The sequence below is a fragment of the Mastigoproctus giganteus genome, chromosome 2 (genome assembly GCF_048544385.1).
Source record: "Mastigoproctus giganteus isolate SK-2022 chromosome 2, ASM4854438v1, whole genome shotgun sequence".
Classification (NCBI taxonomy): domain Eukaryota; kingdom Metazoa; phylum Arthropoda; class Arachnida; order Uropygi; family Thelyphonidae; genus Mastigoproctus; species Mastigoproctus giganteus.
In genome coordinates this window covers 197,937,225-197,958,245 of record NC_143576.1, presented here as the reverse complement: position 1 = coordinate 197,958,245, position 21,021 = coordinate 197,937,225, and the positions used below count along the sequence as shown (strand labels likewise).

General features: G+C 34.2%; 1 protein-coding gene across 5 annotated transcripts in view; it reads right to left on the bottom strand.

The window, feature by feature from the left end:
• Positions 1–4,692: 4,692 nt before the first annotated feature.
• The window catches only part of LOC150089898 (TOX high mobility group box family member 3-like), a 284,523-nt gene continuing 268,194 nt past the window's right edge, over positions 4,693–21,021 (bottom strand). For 4 of the 5 annotated variants that reach the window (XM_090389696.1, XM_090389694.1, XM_090389698.1 and 1 more), the window contains one exon: positions 4,694–5,526. In XM_090389696.1, the coding sequence (XP_090245822.1) occupies positions 5,463–5,526 (64 nt within the window). In that variant the 3' untranslated portion in view covers positions 4,694–5,462. Of the gene's footprint in view, positions 5,527–21,021 lie in introns of all 5 variants that reach the window. The other variant, XM_090389695.1, reaches the window with a different exon arrangement.

Sequence of the window (21,021 nt, the reverse complement as noted above, 5' to 3'; positions counted from 1 at the left end):
CATATCTGGAATGCTGATTATGGTACAGTAAAATGAATTATATGAAAAGATTTCTTCTTTATTAGGAACCTTAATATTATGCTTGCATTTAACTTGGTATAATTTGTGGTTTCTCTCAAAACGAGTAAAATAGGAAATTTATGTTATAGCACGCTTCTAGTACAGGTGAACCACCAAATGAAACCAGAATTCATTCTATGTTAGTAAAAGTTAAAGTATGTGTACAGAAAAAACAGCTGGCAGCACAGTTTCAAAAATGGTTGCACAGATATCATACACCAAGATGACATTGTACGATTTTTAGAAGCAAGCGAAAAATCAGCTAAGACTCCCACAAAAGTGCTTTTCTGAAAATTACATCTAATACATGGAGCAGAGGTTTAAAGACCATCTACATGAATTGTAACAAGCTTCAGGCAATATCCACGTCTAGAAAACACAAGTTAACTATTGGGACAAAAGGAATCAATAACAAGATTTTCTGCTGAAAGAAGTTCTCACAGTGAACAGTAAAAGAGACATGGCACAAGCTTTTAAATAACAATCTAAAAGCAGCCATTAGAAGCAATTATGCATTGTTGTTCACAAGCATCTCTTTAAAGCACTATAATAAATCTTCCCAGACCTCAAGTGAAATGGTATCAACAATCAAGTATATTGACAATAGTGCGTTATTCCATATACTTGTATGAACCTTGCTCCCAATGGTTATCACCTGTTTGGATAACTGAAAGTGCCATTCATACGACCCTGTTTACACATTCACATGACCCTACTACACTACACAAAGTGTAGAATGACAAACCAAAAATATAGCTACTTGAAAGCTTCATGGCATTGTTAAACTGAGAATGTGGTCTATGTTGAAAAATAGTGTAAGAGTAACTGTACACAACTACAAATTTAAAAATGAACAGTAAAGCAATGATCTAACTCCTTTGTTGGTAGGAATTAGAAAACTGGCGTACATGTTCCAATGTTCAAAGGCAATTTTATCATATTGGCCATTTAATTTTATGACGATAAGTCAAATGATTCAGATTTTGATTGTTTAAATTTAAATTATGTACTGACATGGGCATAAATTAAGGAATGGTACTAATGCTAATGAAACTAGGGCATGTTTGTTCTGTATGCATGCAAAGTGTGTAGCAGCAATGTGGTGTCCACAATGACAGGAACATACAAGATAGCACCATTCAGTTTCTTGTAGTAAGTGTCACTCTATCAAAAATTCACTGGTGTATGTTGCAACCAAATATGTATGAATGAGGCAAATTGTTACTGTGAAGGAAAACTCTGGATGACACCCCTTGTCCAGGACAAGCTCACACAGTAAAAAATGCTCTCTTGGCAGATATCATCAACCATAGAACAGTTGATGGTGTGGACAGGAAGTGGGACTTCACAGGTTTGTCTATATCATCATCTATGATTTTTTTTGTTTTTGGAGATTGAAAATGAAAACAAATGGTAGGACACTGATTGCACACCGATGAAGAGAAGGGAGCCATCAAACAGCAACCTGCAAGACATTTTGAGCAGGTACACAGATGGGGTAAGTGGCTAACATGTAGTGGAGATTTCTTTAAAAAATAAGGCACTGTTTATTGGTAAAAAAATAATTCTTATTTGCATTTAACTCACCTTCACATGTACTAAAAACTATATGTAAGCAAACTCCACATTTTGAAAACAAATTATTACATAATATATACAGTGAAACTTGCATAAAATGATGTCTAGCCCACAAAATTTTTCATTGCAAAATATAATTGTTACAATTATTCTTATGAAAAGTGTGCATTTGTCTAAAAATTTAATATAAACAAATTGTATAATCAGCTTAAATTTTAGTACATGATACCAACAAGCACAATAACAAAATCATATATGGCCTGAAAAATTGTTTCTGAAGCCATTTCTCATTTCTTATAGCAAGTCAGCAGTTCTCTGATAATTTTATTGCAGTCTATAGAGAGTATGAAGAGATTAAAACACACCAAAAATCATGAAAATAAAGTATTCTGTTGCTGTTCTATATCACTTAAAAAGCAGGTACAGAATTCTGCATATTATAAACAAGGGCCTAAAAAGTGGTAATTTTTGGTCATTATTTATTTTTTATATATGTAATACAGTTTCTAAATGAGGTGATGCACGCACAGTCAGTAACAGAATTTATTTTGATTTTAACAAGTTTTTGAAAATAACATTGTTGCAGCATCATCTTTTAAGTTCTATCTAGCTCTGGAAAAAATAGCAAGAGGATTATTGCAGTCATTATCTATGTATGAAAAGTTTAATATTGGATTATTTTGATTGTTAAAATGACGTTAAATAACACTATATAAGCAGATCATACAAACACACTCAATTTCATTTCAAAATCAGCGATACGGCTAAAATCATTATAAACAAGTTCCACTGTATTTTAAATATTTCCAGTATTTCAAGGTATATATGTATTCCACAAAACAAAAGGCAATTGGAATTTGTTTCAAAATGTAACACAGAGTAAAAACTAATGATGTGTGGCCACCATTGTATTTGATTAAATAATGTACAACTTTTTATTTATTTTGCTTAAATAGTGGTACAAGACTTGACATTTCATGCACAAAACATTGTAACATGCATTTCTTTGATAATAGATCAATCAGCAAAAGCAAGGAACAACAAATAACGTCAATGTCGTCTTCAGTAATCATTTATAGGTTCTTTGATGTTCTTAAGTTCTGCATTCAGTCCAAAGCACCCATCACCAAAGCTTAGCAATATGACTGCTATCACAAATGTCATACCTTTGAGAACACATTATGTGCTAACAATGGTAGAGAAATATAAAGGTTACAACTAAAACAGAATTACAACCTGATGCTTCAAATAGTTTACCAATTCAGATTTTGTATTTCAAGAATGTTAATCAGTAAAAGATTACTGTTCAGTAATGCAATAAAGCATTCTATTACTTTTGTAATCTAAGTACATGTAATGTGATGCAATAAACTGCATGTCCATTTTTAAAATTTTTTTTTCTAAACAGCATATCAACTTTTTGTATATACTTAAGAACTGTCTAATATACACCAATACTTGCTGTGTAAAGTTACAATGGCACAAACTTCTTGATGTTTGATAATGTTTTTTGGAAGGTTTATTTATATATATGTTTGTGATTAATCACATACTCACAGACATATTGAAAAACTCTAGTGAAAATGTAAGATATGTGCAGAATTTTTTTTTAAAGCATCTGTTAAATTTATTAAAACTTAGGATGTTCATTTCTGTTAATTTTACTCACTGTAACGTCGACAGAAATTTTATTTATCAAATAGTTGGGGATGGGGGGACTGTCAATATTTTACAGCTTCAATTACACTATCATCATTAGTAGAAAATGTCTGGTTAAATCATAAAAAGAATTAAAACCCTAAATATCTGATTCAATATACAATATGGTACAAGTAATATGCTTACATTACCATTGCCAATGAAGAAATGTTACCCATATTTGTTTGCATACCCAAAGTTTTTAAGTGTTATTTTAATAAATTTTAAACTTATTTAGAAATAGTCATTTTGCTGCATCCCAAGCCACATTAAGATTTATTCTGACATCTGTGACAGCAAATCAATAACAATGGTACAAAATCTGGAATGTCTTAGTGCTTATCAAAATCTGTGATCAATTACTTATTTTCATCCCTTTGACTTTCAACAATGCTACAGAAATATTCATTCCTAAATCATACCCTTCTAAACTGCGTCTTCTGCATAACCTCTACAGTGAACAAAATACTGTTAGAAATTTAAATACTATACACAAGACATAAAAGTTGCCTTCTGGGAGATACAACAGCATCATTGACAACATCTAACTTGGCTGTCACCGATTGGTATTATAGCTATGGAAATATTTATTTATTCCTCTTCTCAGAAACCTTTTTTAATGATACACAGACATCCACAACATAAAACCTAGGAGAAGAGTAAAATCAACACTACTCTTTCCTAAAGAGGTCATATGAATAACAGTAAGTGGAATTTGTAGCACTGGGATTATTACATGATCAGATGAGCAAAAGTTGTAAAAAAAGATGCCATTTTATGGCAATTGTTTCAATAAAATAACATAACTCACTAAGTACTGTTAGGCATCTCTACACTACCAGTTAATATAACTGCATAATGTTTGCTATTTACATTTCACAGTCTTACATGGAAAAGTATTCAGTTTTCGATTTTCAGTTAAGTGGCCAAAGTTAGAGTATAAAAATAAAGTTAGTGGTTTTGTGACAGGAGTAATATTCATTCTTACATTTTTTTTGTATTGTTTTTTTTTCTTTTTTTGCTAACAGCCACCTGTTGTATCATTTTAAACAGACACAGCGGGGGAGAAAAAAAAGCATATTGCAGATTTTATATTCAAATTTCTAAATTGCAATTTCAATGACATTACATTTGAAGATAATGTATAACAAGACTTTAAATTTACTTACATCAATACAGGTGTCTATTACAATAACCTAACTACAAACAGGATGACTTGGAAATCTTACAGAAGTCTTTCCTACACCAAAAAAAAAAAAAAAAAAAAAAAAAGACGAAAAAAAAAAAAAGAAGAAAAATAAACAAAAAAAAAAAAAAGTGTCCAAAATATACATGAATGCCAGTAACCATTTTTCCAAACCTTTATGCAATGTTTGTTTATGGATGCTAGCAATAGTTGAGGACATATATATATATATATATTTATATATGTATCTCCCCAAATGGTTATAATAGGACAACAGCCTCCCATTTGTACTGAGGCAAATTCTGATTATGGGATATCCACAGATTGTCTCAGGCATTACACAACGGATTAGAAATGAACTCTTGTTTGTTGCCAATAAGTTCATGTTTCACTATTTTTTCTTGCAGTATAGATGAATGCTGCTTTTTATTTTTATTTAGGTAAAAATCACCTTTTCAAGAATCTTCAAGAAAAAACTTACAGCATTTTAATCCTGCTGTGTTGCCATCAGTTCTATCTTCCACTATAACAAACTGTACATAGTAAATAAACAAGCATAAATACATTCACTTTTGTTCTACACATTGGTTCGTACTGTGGTGTGTAAACACAGTTCGGATGCACTTCCAGCACTTGGTGCAGGCAACAGGTTAATATTAGTAGGAAGAGGATAAGGGTTTAGGAGCTTTCATCACCAACTTTCATGCTCATATAATGAATTGTCCTTAAAGGACAAGCTTTCAGCAGTTCAAGTACATGGCCTGCATTTAGCAAGCCCATATATGAATTTTAAATATATGTATGAATTCATATGTAATGGTGTAAGTGTAACAGTGTATACAATAGTATTTATGTATGTGTATGTTTGTATGTGCATGCACACCCTGCTGTGCGTTATCTAGGAAACTATCGTTTTTCCTTCCCACTTCCTTGAAGTTCATTACTTGACCGATGCATAAGTGTTGGGTGTTGGTCTTGCAGAAACCCATGTGGAAAAGACATCCCTGAAAAGGAAAAAAAAACTGTTTTATAAAAATCATAACTATAATTTTAAATGTAAATTTAAAAAACAAATTAACAACTTATAAATTTAAATGTAATATATGAAATACACTTATACACTATGTGAAATATATTTTAAGTTTAGTTTATTGATCAATTACTATTCAGACTGATTACAGTAACAAAGGAAGTTACAGAATACAGATACTCAATCCAAAACACCATGAGCATACTAAACTGTGAAAAAAAAAAAAAAAAAAAAAAAAAGTTTTTTTATATATCCTGTCAGAACAAATAAGAATTAAAAACGGCCATGAACTAATGCTCTGGATTGAAACTCAAAGAACTTCAGTATAACTTTAGTGAATGATATAAAATTTGTTTAATACAAATTACTACTGAAATAATTACTTTTCATTTTACAACGTAACCTTAATATAGAAAAATGCAAAAAGGAAAGTAATTCACATTGAGCTTTCTTTCAAACAATGACTCACTTCAGATATTTTAGTTTTATTTACCCAAAGGTAAATAAACAAGGTAAAAAGGTGTGTTGCCTCTAAATACGGTGATGTTTCTTGTATTTTCTGTATCTTGTGAACTCCTCTGACCATGTAGTTGTCCCGGAGTATAAACAGAAAAGATAATAAAAATGCTAAATGCTTTCATTGTCAATATCAAGAAAATGGTAGGGGCAGTTAGTCTACCATATAATAAGAAAACCAGTTCCAGTGTCAATCTGTTACCACAACTGGCAACTAAATATGGCAATTTTTATCCAAGAAAATGATGATAATGCAAAAACAGACAGACTCTTTTATAACATAAACATAGGTGAGTGGGTGTCTCTGTCATTTTGGTGAACCATTCCCTTAACAAATATCCAGGATATAATAACAAATTTATAGGAAATATTTTAAAGTTTGGAAAATAGCTTTTAAGAAAGAAAAAGCAAATCACTACTGCTGATTCATATACCAATAAAGAAGACAGCAGAAGGTTGTTTAGATTATTTTAGAACAAGTGCTAAGGTGACATGTTTGTAAATTGTATATTACTTGTATATGGTTAGTTTGCCTGTTTTATGTAATGAAAAACCAAGTTTCAAAGAGGGAAAAAAAAATTTGTAATCAATATCTGTGATTGACTAATTGAAGCTACTGCTCAATATTCCTTCTTATAATGCTCATGTGTCCTCCTTCCATAAGAGGAATTATGTTTTCTACTCCAGCAACATGCCTTTATCCCAGCAAAGGTGACAGAACCTTTCTCTATTGTATGTTATGCTAGTGTGGCTGTCCTTCCTAAATATACAAGAACTCTTATTTAAGTAGCTTTTAAAGTCAAGATATTGTTTACATAGATTAATTAATAATGCAATGTCAGTGCTACATCTGTGAAATTAACTCAAAAATAATGAACTCATGTTAATTGTTAGTTTAAGAAAAAAACTGTGATTTTTCTGTACCTTCCTAAATGTAGACAAATTTTTACCTGAAATTTTACTTAATTTTCCCAGGGGTTTAGTGCAAATGCACTCAGGTGCAGCCTCACTATGTTTGTTCTACTTTTAACTTGTAAAAAGTACATGGTGGGGTTGCGCAAGTTATGAAGTACAAACTGCACCAGTACTTTTTAACTTGTAATTAAAAGTAAAACATGCATAATATTCAAATTTCACACACTTCATGGCATGCCAAATTTAAAATAAATTTTGCAAAAATTTGAAAATGGAAGTGAAAAATAGTATCTAATATATGCATATTTTAAATTTTTTTAAAAAACTATTTATACACAATAATAAACAGAAATATATGCGCATGTGATGTTTTAAATTTTGTATGTTTAACAGTTTTTTTTTTAAACTGGAAGAGGCTAATAGCTCCATCTTTATATTTTATTGCCTAACTTTTTTAAATTTAACAATTTTTTTTTGTTTTTTGAAAATAAAAGGCATAATAAAACAGTAGTTTTTAAATATTTACTTTTTTATCATTAAAAACTAAAATAATGCATACAATAAGTACTAAAATCCATTAAGAAAAGATGAAATACTGTACTGGTATACAACAAGCAATATTCAAAAGAAAGTTCACACCTGTCAGATGTAGTGTCATCATGTTTGGAACAATTAGGGCCACCACTGCAGGGTTAAGTGAAGTGTACAATAATTGAGATGCAAACATTTGTGTTACTATTTTTGTCTTCTACTTTGTGTACACTATTGCTCTTCTCATTGAATGACTGATGTTTTACTACAGTCAGCTTTATGTTTAGAATTATTAAATAAGAAGTCCTGATTTTGATTAAGCATTTGATATTTGACTAAGCATTATCTTAATATTTATGTTTCTTTTTTAGCAGAATTAACAAGTTTTTGTTATGTTGTAAATCCCATGTGTAACATTTTAAATTTAAAATTTTTATTAAAAAATAAAATTACATTATACATGTATTTAACAAGTATTATTATTATTGCAATCCATTAACAAAATGTTTATAGCAATGGGTTTATGACAAGCAGAATTAAAAGAAAACAACAGTTCCACCTGGTCTGCCAGACCAGGTGGAACTGTTGTTTCATTATCCAGAGTGCTACTGCTAGCAGTTTAATTTTCCATGATATTATCAATGTATCATCTCTTGCTATCATCATTACGAAGAACCATCTCTGCAGGGAAAAAAAATCAAATAAATTTGACAGCTCAATATCCACAACACTTTCTTTAAACTTCAGTTGGTTGTAATTTTTCATCCCTAAAACATAAGACTACTGTTTGAGGGATGAAAAATTACAGAAAAATGAGGAGTACAACAGGCCCAATTATAGACAGCACATTTTACAGGGGTCCATCTACCTACCCATCAGTGAAAATTTACTTATTAGTATTTATTCTACAATTGCAAAAAACAGCTAAGAGGAGTGCTCACATGGCGTCTGTTAAACTTGCTCGAAAAAATACTGCATCATTATTTTGGAATAGCTTGGATGGAGGGATGAATAGTAGAGTCTCCCAGATGGCATGTGAGCAATGCACAATATCATATGCTAATGAGAAGGGAGTCAGAAACACCTGAATATGCTCAAAATGTTTTCAATAATGATTAGAAATAGCAACTCTACACAGGAATATTACCTACCAAAGGAATATTACAGAAAATTGTTATTATAACAAAATTAACAACTGTAGCTCTAAATATAACTTTTTAGATCAGTGAAAAAATAATATATTACAAGACTCAGCAATACAGCAGAACCCAAACAAAATTGCTAGGTTGGTCAGAAAATAACTGGCTTGGAAGGGTATACAGACTAATAGATTAACAGCAGCCACAGGTGAAAGGGATCCTTGCACTGCTTCCACTGGAACACAACAGCATGAAAAGCAAGGAGTCATTAGCATTAGCGATGGCACATGATGCAAGAAAGCAAGCTTATATAGCATCAGCCAAAAAAAAAAAAAAAAAAAAACACACCCTTATTTCACCCATCCACTCGCTCCAAATGTTTGTCAAGTTCTGCCTTTTGAATCTATTTAAGCTATCAACTTCTATGTGTATTTTAGCAATTGCATCATTTAAATTACATCTCATATTGTGAATACCTTCACTACGAGTTGCCATGACATTGCACTACAACCCCAGGGACTCACATTTGGTGAGTATGGGCTTGGCACACCCAGAGTCCTGAGCTGGATATCATCACTCTTCTCTTTCTTGGTGATTCCCTTTTACTTCTCTCTCTCTCTCTTAGGGTTACTCGGGAATTTTTTTTTTTTGGCTGGTGCAGCATAAGCCTCAGGCTTCCTTGCACCATATAGCTAATAATAATAATAATAATAATACTTCGAATAAGTAACGCTTCACCCCCGAAGGAGAAGACTGTTGTGGATACCACCACCCAGAGACGGCACCATTTCAGGGCTATTTTGTATTTGTGTGGGATATTTTTCGACTATCCAGTTGTCCCTATTAGACGTAGAAAAGCAAAAAGTTAGAGGGGAAAGTAATAGTAGGAGTGGAAGAGGAAAAGAAACGGTGTAGAAGAATGAAAGGGACAGTAACTCCTTCAACTCACACCACTCAAAAACTCAAACTCCTCGAATAGGCAACGCTTCCCCTGTGGAGAAGGCTGTTGTTACCTATTCTTGGAAACTCTGGACATCATCAGGCTCCCCCTGGTGCCGTTTCAGGGCTATTTGGCCCTTCTTCGGTGGGTGGGTAGGTACCCAAGTGATGTAATGATGGCAAAACAGTTGTGAAGTATATCTTCACAATATGAAAGATGCCTGATGGTGTATGATATAAGTTAAGACTCTAATGCATTAGGGCTTAAAGCCTCAAGCTGCGAAAGAGATTAGACTGCGTATTTTAGTGCAATTGCATCATTTATACACAGTTAAATATAAATTAGCAAATTTGCAATAGTGGAATCGTTTAAAAATACACATAGTGTAATCTCTCGCAGCTTGAGGCTTTAAGCCCTAATGCATTAGAGTCTTAACTTATATCATACACCATCAGGCATCTCTCATATTGTGAAGATATACTTCACAACTGTTTTTCCATCATTACATCACTTGGGTACCTACCTACCCACCCACCGAAGAAGGGCCAAATAGCCCTGAAACGGTGTCGTCTGGGTGGTGGTATCCACTGAGAATAAGTAACAACAGTCTTCTCCTTCGGGTGAAGCGTTACTTATTCGAAGTAGTGCAATCTCATGGCAACTCATTGTGAAGGTATTCACAATATGAGATGTAACTTAAACGATGTCGCCATTGCAAATTTGCTAATTTATATTTAGCTGTGTATAAATGATGCAATTGCACTAAAATACATAGTCTAATCTCTTTTGCAGCTTGAGGCTTTAAGCCCTAATGCATTAGAGCTATCAACTTCTACAACAACAGATGGAAGTTTGTTCCAGCAGTCAACCACCTGCAGACTAAAGGCAAACTTCTGCACATCTATCCTACAACTGTCTTGCCTCAATTTGAATTTATGCCCTCTCAGGCGATTATTCTGAGCAAGAGGAAGAATCCAATCAGCATTGAGCATGCTCAAACCATTCAAGGCTTTATACACCTCAATGCTAGAAAAATTCCTGTATATCATTGACAAGCACCATGAGCTACTCTTGCAGCCCGTCTGAACTGCTCAGAGAACTTCATATCTGCCTGCACAATTATCCCCAGGTCCTTTTCATTCTCTACCACTGTCAGTGTAGTACCACAGAGTTTATACATTGCTCTGGGGTTACTGTTTCCCATATGCAGTACTTTACATTTGTCAACGTTAAACTTCATTTGCCACCTCTCAGTCCATCTGCTCAATCTTTCCAGTTCCTGTTGCAGCAGCATAGCATCAGTAGTGTCCTTAACAACCCTGCCAATCTTTGTATCGTCTGCAAACTTGGACATTAAGCTTGATATATCATCATCAATATCATTTATAAATACAGAAAACAACAATGGACCCAACACTGAACCCCGAGGGACTCCACTAATAACATTAGTCCACGAAGAGCAGTATCCACTGATTACCACTCTCTGTCTTCTCCCACTCAACCATCCCTTTATTCATAGCAGCAATTTGCCTCCAATGCCACACACACTGCTCAAATTTGTGCAGCAGTCTTCCATATGCAACAGTATCAAAGGCCTTTCTAAGATCCAAATATATGATATCAAAATTATTCTTTGCATCCAGTTCCTTTGTGACTATATCACAGTATCCAATCAATTTGGTCAGACAAGACTTCCACTTAACAAACCCATGCTGTGTCCGAGCTATAACTGAAATCTTGTCTAGATGATCCTGCAATGCTTCTTTAACCAGTGTTTCCATTAATTTCTCTGGAACAGAAGTTAACTAACAGGTCTGTATTTACCTGTGTCTCTCTTTGATCCTCCTTTGTGGATTGGGGTCACATTTGCAGATCTCCAGTCCATGGGTACCTCCCCTGAGTCCAAGGAAGCTCTCATAATTATGGCTAAGGCTTTGCTTACTTCCTTTGCCGCCTCCTTTAATATAACTGGATAGATTCCATCCACCCCAGGTGCCTTTATGTTTATCTTCAACAATTTCTCCTCCACTTTACTCTCAGTTATTACAAGATTATCTAGCTTACTGCCAGAGTTTAATACACCTCTGGCATTCCCCTCCCTGAATAACTCCTCATGTGTGAATGTAGATGCAAAATATTCATTTAGTTTGTTAGCTACCTGAGCAGGATCGTCAACAGTTGAACCATCGATATCAAGTGGACCAATCTGATTCATCCCCTTCCTTCTAGAGTTTACATAAATAAAGACCTCTTTGCTGTTTTTCTTTGCATCCTTTGCCAAAGATTTCTCGTAATCTGCCTTCGCCTGCCTAACCTCCTTTGTGACTTGGTTACAGACCATCTTATATCTATCATAGGCTTCTGTGTCACCTGTTATTTTTTATGTATCCCATGCATTTTTCTTCTCTGTCACATGTCTAATTAGTTCATCTGACATCCATTTAGGCCTAAGTCGGGGATTGAAAAGATTGCTGGGAGTCTTCATGGAACAAACAAATATACAAGCAGTGCTATGTTACTAAGGGATTAACAAGTGATGTACACTTGCATGGGAAATCGTATAGTATACTCCTAGTATACACTAATGCTAGGAGTATAGCATACAAATTTGATGAATATGAAGTACTTGTGAAATCATCAAATGTGGACAATGTAGGATAATTGGACACATGGTACTCAGATATTAGGAATGCAGCACTTGAGTATGGTGAGTACAATGTGTACAGAAGGGATAAGAGAGGAGTATGCTCTTGATTTTGAAGTGCAAAATCTAAGGCAAGTGCACTTAGTCGACGTGCATGGCCAGTACATGTCAAGTCAATATGTTGAGTCAGTTTGGCGTGAAGTACTGCGAAAACAAAAATGAAAGCAGAGTGTGTTATAGGCCAAATGACTGTGATGTGATGAGTATAATGAACAACCATACATACAAATAGAGTGGGCCAGTAAATCAGAAGGTCCTATATAATGAGAGATTTTAACTTCCAGATATTGGATGGAATATGTGGGTTGATAACTCACACAGTAGAAAGTGTTTTCTGGATTTACTGGATGCCTGTATTCTACACCAGCATGTTTGAAAGGTAACAAGAGAAAGCAATACTTTTGATTGATTATCAGCAGTGACTCTTCATGCATTAAGAATTTGCAGATAAAAAAATCAATAAGTGGTAGTGATCTTGGTGTACTGATGTGGGATATATTTAAAGATGTAACTACTGTCAAGGATTTTGAAAGGAATTTGCTTTCATAAAGATGACTATAATGGTCTCAGACACTTTTTAAAAATTCTATTCAGTGGGATCAACTAATATTACCAATTAAGATATACTGTTCAAGGCTTAGACCTAAACAGATAGATGAACTAAGGAGAAAATGCATGGGATGTATAAAAATGATCAGGGAATACAGAAACCTACAGTAGATATGAACTAGTCTATAATCAAGTTATGAAGTCAGGTACGCAACCTAAGGCAGATTATGAGAGGTCTCTGGCAAAGAATGCAAAGATAAGCAGCAATGACTTCTTTACGTACATACATTACAAGGAAAGGGATGAACTGCATTAGTCCACTATACATGAATGGTATAATGGTTGATGATTCTCTAAGGTTGCTGATAAACTGAATAGATATTTTGCATTTTGAAGTTAAAATGCACCTAGGGGCAGGTGGGATCTATCCAATTATGTTAAGAGAGGCATCAAAAGAGGTAAGAACTTTTAGCCATAATTATGAGAGCATCCTTGGATTAAGGAGAGGCCATAAAGGACTGGAGATGTGCAAATGTATCCCCAATCCATAGCAGTAACTTAATTAGTTACTGCTATGGATAAAGGGATGGTCAAGTACATGATAGTGGTTATTAATGAATGGGCACTGCTCACTTCTTGGACAAAGGTTATTAGTGGAGGAATCCCCAGGGTTCAGTGTTGGACCCACTGCTGTTTTCAGTATTTATTAATGATGCTGATGAAGGATATCAGGCTTAATGTCTAAGTATGCAGAAGATACAAAGGTCAGCTGGTGGTTAACAACAATAATCAGGGTATACTACTGCAACAAGGTCAAGGACAATTAGGGAAATGGGCTGAGAAGTGCTAAGTGAAGTTTAACAGTGACAAATGCAAGGCATGTTTCACTTTGCATATATGAAACAGTAATTACAGTAGGGCCTGCTCATACGGCGGGTTAGGTTCCATACCCCCACCGAAAAGTGAAACATAGCCTTTTTTTTTCACTTGAAAATGCATATAAAAGCCTATTAACATGTTTACACCATCATATGCTGTAAACAGAATGAATAAAAGACAATAAAATTGCATTTTTTAGTCATATATTTATTTTTTGGCTGATGCTGTGTAAGCATGCTTCCTTGCATCATTTACTATTTTAATTAAGCCTGATACACAGTTTTAGAGGCAATTACATTAAGTTAAAAATTTATTTAATTTTAATGAAAAACAGTCTCCTTACAATATATCACTATTCATAGTGCCACTGATTAAATTTTAGGTCAAAAGGAAAATGAAACACTAAGCCTGCAACAAGCTGAGGGCATGCACATACATACATACACTGGCCATGTATGGCCAACTGGTCAAATATTAAAACACTGAACCTGCATTTCAGTTTGTATAACAGAATTACTGGTATCCAAGGGATACCAATAATTCTGTTATAGTTTTGGCTTTGACAAAATCCAATCTGCCTTTTCAGGATTTTGGCTTTGACAAAATTTAAGCAGGCCTGCTACTAGATAGCCCACCAGATAAAACCTATTGCTAACTCTCTAGAAGGCATCCAGATAAGCTAGTGTATAATCTTGCCAGCTCTACTCTGCCAACTGGTGACTAGGAAGGTCAGAATGTGTATGTGGGAGGCTTTGTTGAGGTCATGCTATGTCAAGGTATTGGGTGTGTGTGTGTGTGTATCAAAAATTTTTTATTTAAGTCCTACATGTTCCTCTTACTACTTTTCCCTTATTAAACTGAACTGCATTAGTCCACTTGATATGAAAGATATAACGGTTGATGATTCTCTAAGATTTCTGATAAACTGAACAGACTGAATAACCCCAAAAACTTCCTCATTCATTTCAGATGTATGTGGTTTCATCTCCAAACTCAATGATGTCCATTTCCACCCTCAATATCAAGCTCTTACTTTGTCTGACAGAATCCCAGTTATCAGTTGCCGCAACTGCTACTCATCTCCACTGCCCTAATTATTCACTCTACGATTCCTTTCCTTTCAAAGATAGTACTTGTGCATATTTTTGTTTTGATATTCCTTGTTAGAGATTTCTGAATTTGCAATCTCCTCTTTTTTGCTCTCCTATGGTTTTAAACCTCTCTGCCCCATTTTGCAAAATTCATATTGCCACTATTATTCTCACAACTCGACTAAATTACTTGGAATTTTTTGACTTCTTTTCTTTGCAACAACGTTCTCCAGTCTAACTTCCCAAAAGTAAAGTAATTTTCCTTGGTGATTTAATATTCATTGCTTCAGCTAGCTTCAGTTACATGGACCCAGCAGGCTGAGATGCTAAGGCTTTTGTAATTATTAACGACCTTACACAGCTTGATCATTTACCTACCAGAATACCAGATAATTCTAATCACACATCCAATACCCCTGATTTCTTTCTCACCATCAACCTTTTGAAGTATAAGGTTAATGTTAGTAGTCCCCCACAAACTTCAGATCACAATGTGGTAACGGTCTTTTCTCTAATGGACACTGCCCTTCATAGCTTAATATTATTAGTGGAGTTCCTCAGGGTTCAGTGTTGGATCCATTATTGTTTTCTATATTTATCAATGATACTGATGAAGGTATATCAGGCTTAATGTCCAAATTTTCAGATGATACAAAGGTTCACAGGGTTGTTAATAACAGTATGCTACTGCAAGGATCTAGAAAAGTTAGGCAGATAGGCTGAGAAGGGTAACTAAAGTTTAACATTGACAAATGCAAAGTACTGCATATGGTAGTGGTATCCCTAGAGTAACGTACCAACCATGTGGCACTACACTCAGGGTAGTGGAGAATGAAAAAGACCAGGAGGTAATTGTGCAGTCAGATATGAAGTTCTCTGAGAAGTGCAAACAGGCGCCAGGACAGCTCATGGGGATTTGTCAATGATATACAGGAATTTTGTTAGCAGGGATAAGCAAGTGATTATCCCTTTGTATAAGGTAATGGCCAGGCCACACCTTCAGTACTGCATACAGGCTTGGAGGCCTAATTTTAGGAAGGGTGTAGAGCTGCTGGAATGAGTACAGAGAAGAGCAATGAGATTGGAGAGAAAAACAAAAATGTGCTTTTACCAAGAAAGGCTACAGTTCTGCAAATTGCAGCGTCTGGAGACTAGGCACCTGAGGGGTGATCTGACTGAGGTGTTTAAGGCTTTGAGTGGTTCGAGCTTGAGTTAGTGGTTTGAGCAAGCTGAATACTGATGGGATTCTTCCTTTTGCCAGATTATGTACTAAAGGGACATAAATTCAAATTGAGGAAAGATGGTTGCAGAATAGATGTGCAGAAATTTGCCTTTAGCCAGTGTGGCTGATTGCTAGAACAAACTTCCATCTGTTGTTATGGAAGTTGATTACTTAAATAAAATCAAGGAAAAACTAGGCAAACTTTTCGAGGGAATGAATAGGTGCAATGGGAAGTGTGTTTTTTTTTTTTTTTTTTAATGCTAATGAGATATCAAGCATTTTTTGCAAACAGTTCAACAGAGCCAGCTATCCTAACTCAGTTTGTGGAAAGAACTGCTGGAACACAAAAATTGCTGCAACTCAGAAACAAGGCAAAATCAGACAATGTTTATATGAACTTTTTATTTTTTTAATCATTTTTAGGTCCTAAATCCATCCCATCCCTGAAGTGGGTCTCACATGGTATGATACACCCTGTATGTATGTATGTATATATATATATATTTTACTAGTGCTTATTAAAGCTCAATCACACGTAGAAGTTAGGTGATTTAGGCAATATATGCACATAATGTGGATTATGTTGGAAGTCCTTCTCCTTGCCCCACACCAAATGTTTGCCACTAGGTGGCATTGGTATGGGAGCAGTATAATACAATTCACTTAATATATACACTACATTTTAAGCATTACAATCTATCAATGTGATATTTAATATGAAGGTTCCTAAGAATATTCTATGTAAATCTCAAAATTTTGAAAGGATAAAGGATCAAAGCTGTATTCTAAATTTACATTTACAGCAGCTTCTGTAGAGGTGAGTGAGGAGGTATACCATGTTCATCTGGTGCTGAATGCCACCACAAAGAGCAATATATTTGATCAAGTTACAGTACAGTATGGGGAGGCTACAGACTGTGAAGATAAAACTACTCAATGTGATAATTTTCTTTTATCTGTGAGTGAGAGAGAGAGAGACAGAGAGAAAAAATCATTGACAAAATACCAAGGAAACAATGTGTATTTTAAGAACTCATATACATCCTAACAGGATTCGAACCCAGACTTTCCAAACTAGTGACAAATGGGAAAACAACCATAATATCGTGGAAAATTCAATGTGAAGTTTTTAATATATAAATTACTTGCTTCTTGTTTCTTCAAAAGAAATCTGAAAATTTTAATGGTAATTGTCCAAAAGATGCTGTTTCCTTGGGCCCATTACACCAAAAAAATTAGAACAGAGCACACATTAAATAAAATGTAAAAATTAGAATAGGAAAGAATCCATTATTTTCAGTTATTTTTAAGGTTTTCCTGTACTAATCATTTTCCACACATTCATTAATATCAATATTTTTTGTTTATTTTTTTTTTTATTGTTGATCTGAAAACAAACTTTTCTTTAAAAAAAAAGAAGTTATAAGTTAAATAATTTTAGTGGTCTTCCAATACAGTTGGTACAGTTAAGCTCTACTATTTGTTACTTCTGCACAAACTCTTAACAAATACTAGACCAAAATGCTACCACCATTGACGCAAATCTGAAGAGATAAATAAACAACTCATTGAAGGTTGTAAACACTTGCAGCAGATTAGGTGGATGGTTGATTTGGGTATATCAATTACTTTAGTCATATAGTGCACCAGTTTCTATATGCTAATTCATATTTTTTTAAATTCAGTATAATGTCTACAAGTGTGTATGTTCACATGTCAATTTTCATGCTGTATGACTGAAAAGAATGAATGAAATAACTCACAAGGTAAAAACATTACTTTTACATTACATCAGATAACTAGAAATGCAAATATCTTTAAGAATTCCTCTGAGAGAATTTGAACCCAGACCTCCCAAATGAGTGACAAGTGGCAAAAGTCCTCTGTGAGAGTATAGTCACAGAGGACTTTTGCAACTGGCTACCACCAGGCAAACGGAATGACATACATGACATCAATCATGGCTATATTTGCCAAGATAATATCTTAAAACCAAACCAAGTAATGAATTCTCACCTAACATGCCAAGTCACAAGAAAGGGAAATAACACACCATGTTTGGGAAATGGTTTCATTATATTCACTGCCTAAAACAAATAGGTTTTATCCCTCTTAACTTTCAATAAAGCTTTACTATTTCAGAACGTATATTTCCTGCATAGCATTGATCATCATCCACTATGAAATAGTGCACACTTACAGAATCTATTATGAGAGTGTCATATCCTGCCTATCTCATCAACATTCCAAATGTCCATGCAAAACAAAACAAAACAAAAATCTTCAGAATAATAATAGTTGCCCTCACTCACCTAGCCTGCCACAGAATTTAAATGAGCTACCTTCTATCAGTACTCTATCCTCAAGGAGATGAGATAAATAAGTACACAAATCAAATACACTTCACGAAAGTCAAACTGCAAACTACCAGTACCTAAAATATATAAAAAAAAAAGAAGAAAAATACGGATGCATGCATATATCTACGAGCCAGCATCAATAACTTGCCAGTATACTCATAACAAGATAAGAAATAAACTGGTTTCTGATGCTTAGTGAAAACTTGAAGCCTCAATTTGAACTGGTAATATTACTAAGTTGCACTATGCATGCTAACACATAATACAGTCAGTCCTCATATAACATGGCAGTTGTGTTCCTAGAAACCCTCGTGCAATGCAAAATTGTGCAATATAAATAACAGGCCTTATGGGGAAAAATAGGGTTAGGTGCCGACAACCCAAGATTGAACACACTTTGTAACCAAAGAATTACCAAATGCAATAAATAATCGTAATAAAATACTTACGTATTTTATTATGATTTTTATTTAATAAAATATTGCTAATGCTTTTGCTTTTACCATAAGCAAACTTGTTCCTGATCTTTTCTTTGTTTGATCTTCTATCCAAACAGATAACAGAAATTGCATCTCTTCCAATTCTTTGTATCTTGATCTAATGTCTTTTGTTACACTTTGAGTTGTTCCTGCTATAAAAGTTGCTTTTATTTTCTCTGCATTCTTTCTAATTGTTCTCAATGGTTGGGTTATGTTATTTCTTAACTTAACCTTAAAGGTTAAGCTAGGAAATAATGTTTCCTAACTTCATGTCATGCCGGCATGTCAATCAATATATCGCTCTCGTCTTCTACTGCCACTACCGATAACACATTCCGTCTTTTATTGAGAATGCACGGGAGAAACTGCGGTAGCGATAAACTAGTTTGTCCGGCAAGTTTTCTGTAGTTTGCCGTGGTTCTCATGTTAGCTTTCTTTACCTTAGCCGCTTTTCTTTTTCTCTCTGAATCTGCAGTATCTTCACAAGCATGTTTCCTTTTCACATCGTTTTCAAGTATTTTACCCATTTTTAGGGAATAAAGCACAATTACAGTATAAAAAGAACAAAAATTAGGAGGCACACTTGATACACACGAACAAAGCAGTGCAAGTGTAGCAACTAAGTAAACAACGCAGTTAAACACAAAGCCGAATCGTGCATAAGCGAGTTCGGTTCGTGTTATATGTGACATTGTTCCCCTATTTATAAATCGTGTATGATCGAATTCATGTAGTGTAAACGCGTGTTATACGAGGACTGATTGTACGTATAAAAATGCATGAAAACTCTTTTCTATATAATTAAGATGTAAACTCTTTCCTTAACAGTAGATATATAGTAAATTCATTTCAAAAGTGTGCAAGTTAGGGGAACAAAATATGCAGGAATTATGTATAAAGTACACATAGCTTGCTGAAATAACTCTGTCTCCCTTGGAATGTGTTTTTTCATGAACTAAAATGCCGAAAGATAAACAACTGAATACAATTAAAATATATGTTGTTAAAAGGAAGAATTTCACCTGCTGGGGCCCACCAACTTATCAGGAAAGACAAGGCACTAGTGTCTGAAACAACTAAAGGATACAGCATTTCTAAACCTGTCAAATTTGCATTTTATTCACTTTTTGAGGTGGAAAAAAAGTAGAAGAAACAAAATCATTTGAACAAGTGTGTTGGATCTTTTGTTCTGCTTGTTCACAACACATTTAACGTACTTAGCAGCATCGTAACAGAGGCAAAATGACTTGCTCGTATAGTGACCTTAAAACTATTCAATAATAGCGTCAAAGATTTTTCAGTAAACCTCCTTGGAGAAAAATTTTTATTTTTAGTTGAATCTTTTCAGTGGGTCACTGCCAATATCAGTAGGTTTGAGGCCAGCACCAACTGTTTTTTTTTTTTCTTTTCCCAAAGTTCTTCCCCCTCCCTACCAACCCCAGCAGCAAAATGTACATTTTTTTTTTCTACAGGAAACTTGATATTCATATTTAATTTTTATCCATTAACTTAATGTTATATTTTTTCTAAAATTCTGTGGAACAGGACCCTGGTTCTGTTCCACCTATCCTTCCTGCACAATAACCTAAAATTGTCCATTCTGATTTTTCTGATTAATTTTTCATTACAGGGCCTCACTGTCTGTTTGGAAGTGATTATTGGAGAAGTCAGTCCAGGCTTTCTTTTTGTCTTTGGCCTTTACTGGGTAGATACTTTGTTTGTTAGTGGTTTGCATAAATAGATACTTTGTAGATACTTTTGATCTTAGCCCTCCGGCAGGTTTAGAGGTTAATGAAATGATGCATTCCTTGGTTGTTTCAAGTGCTAGTGTCATGTAATTCTAAGAAATAGGGGCTCCAGCATTAAAAAAAAAAAAAAAAAAAAAAACCGACAAAGAAGACAAGGTTGTCTCTGACAGCTATGTGTACCTTTGCATGTGTTTCCAAAAATCATTTCTTCCTATTTCAATGCCATAAGTGTTACATGAGTAGATAGTAAATTCACGTTAATCCAGCCTTAATTACCTGATTTCTCATATAACAGCTCCTATTTCAACCTACATATAACTTATATAATCTGTCTTTGTTTTAACTTTTCAGTGTGCTTGTTGAAAAAATTTTAACTGTGTAGGTACAAAGCACATC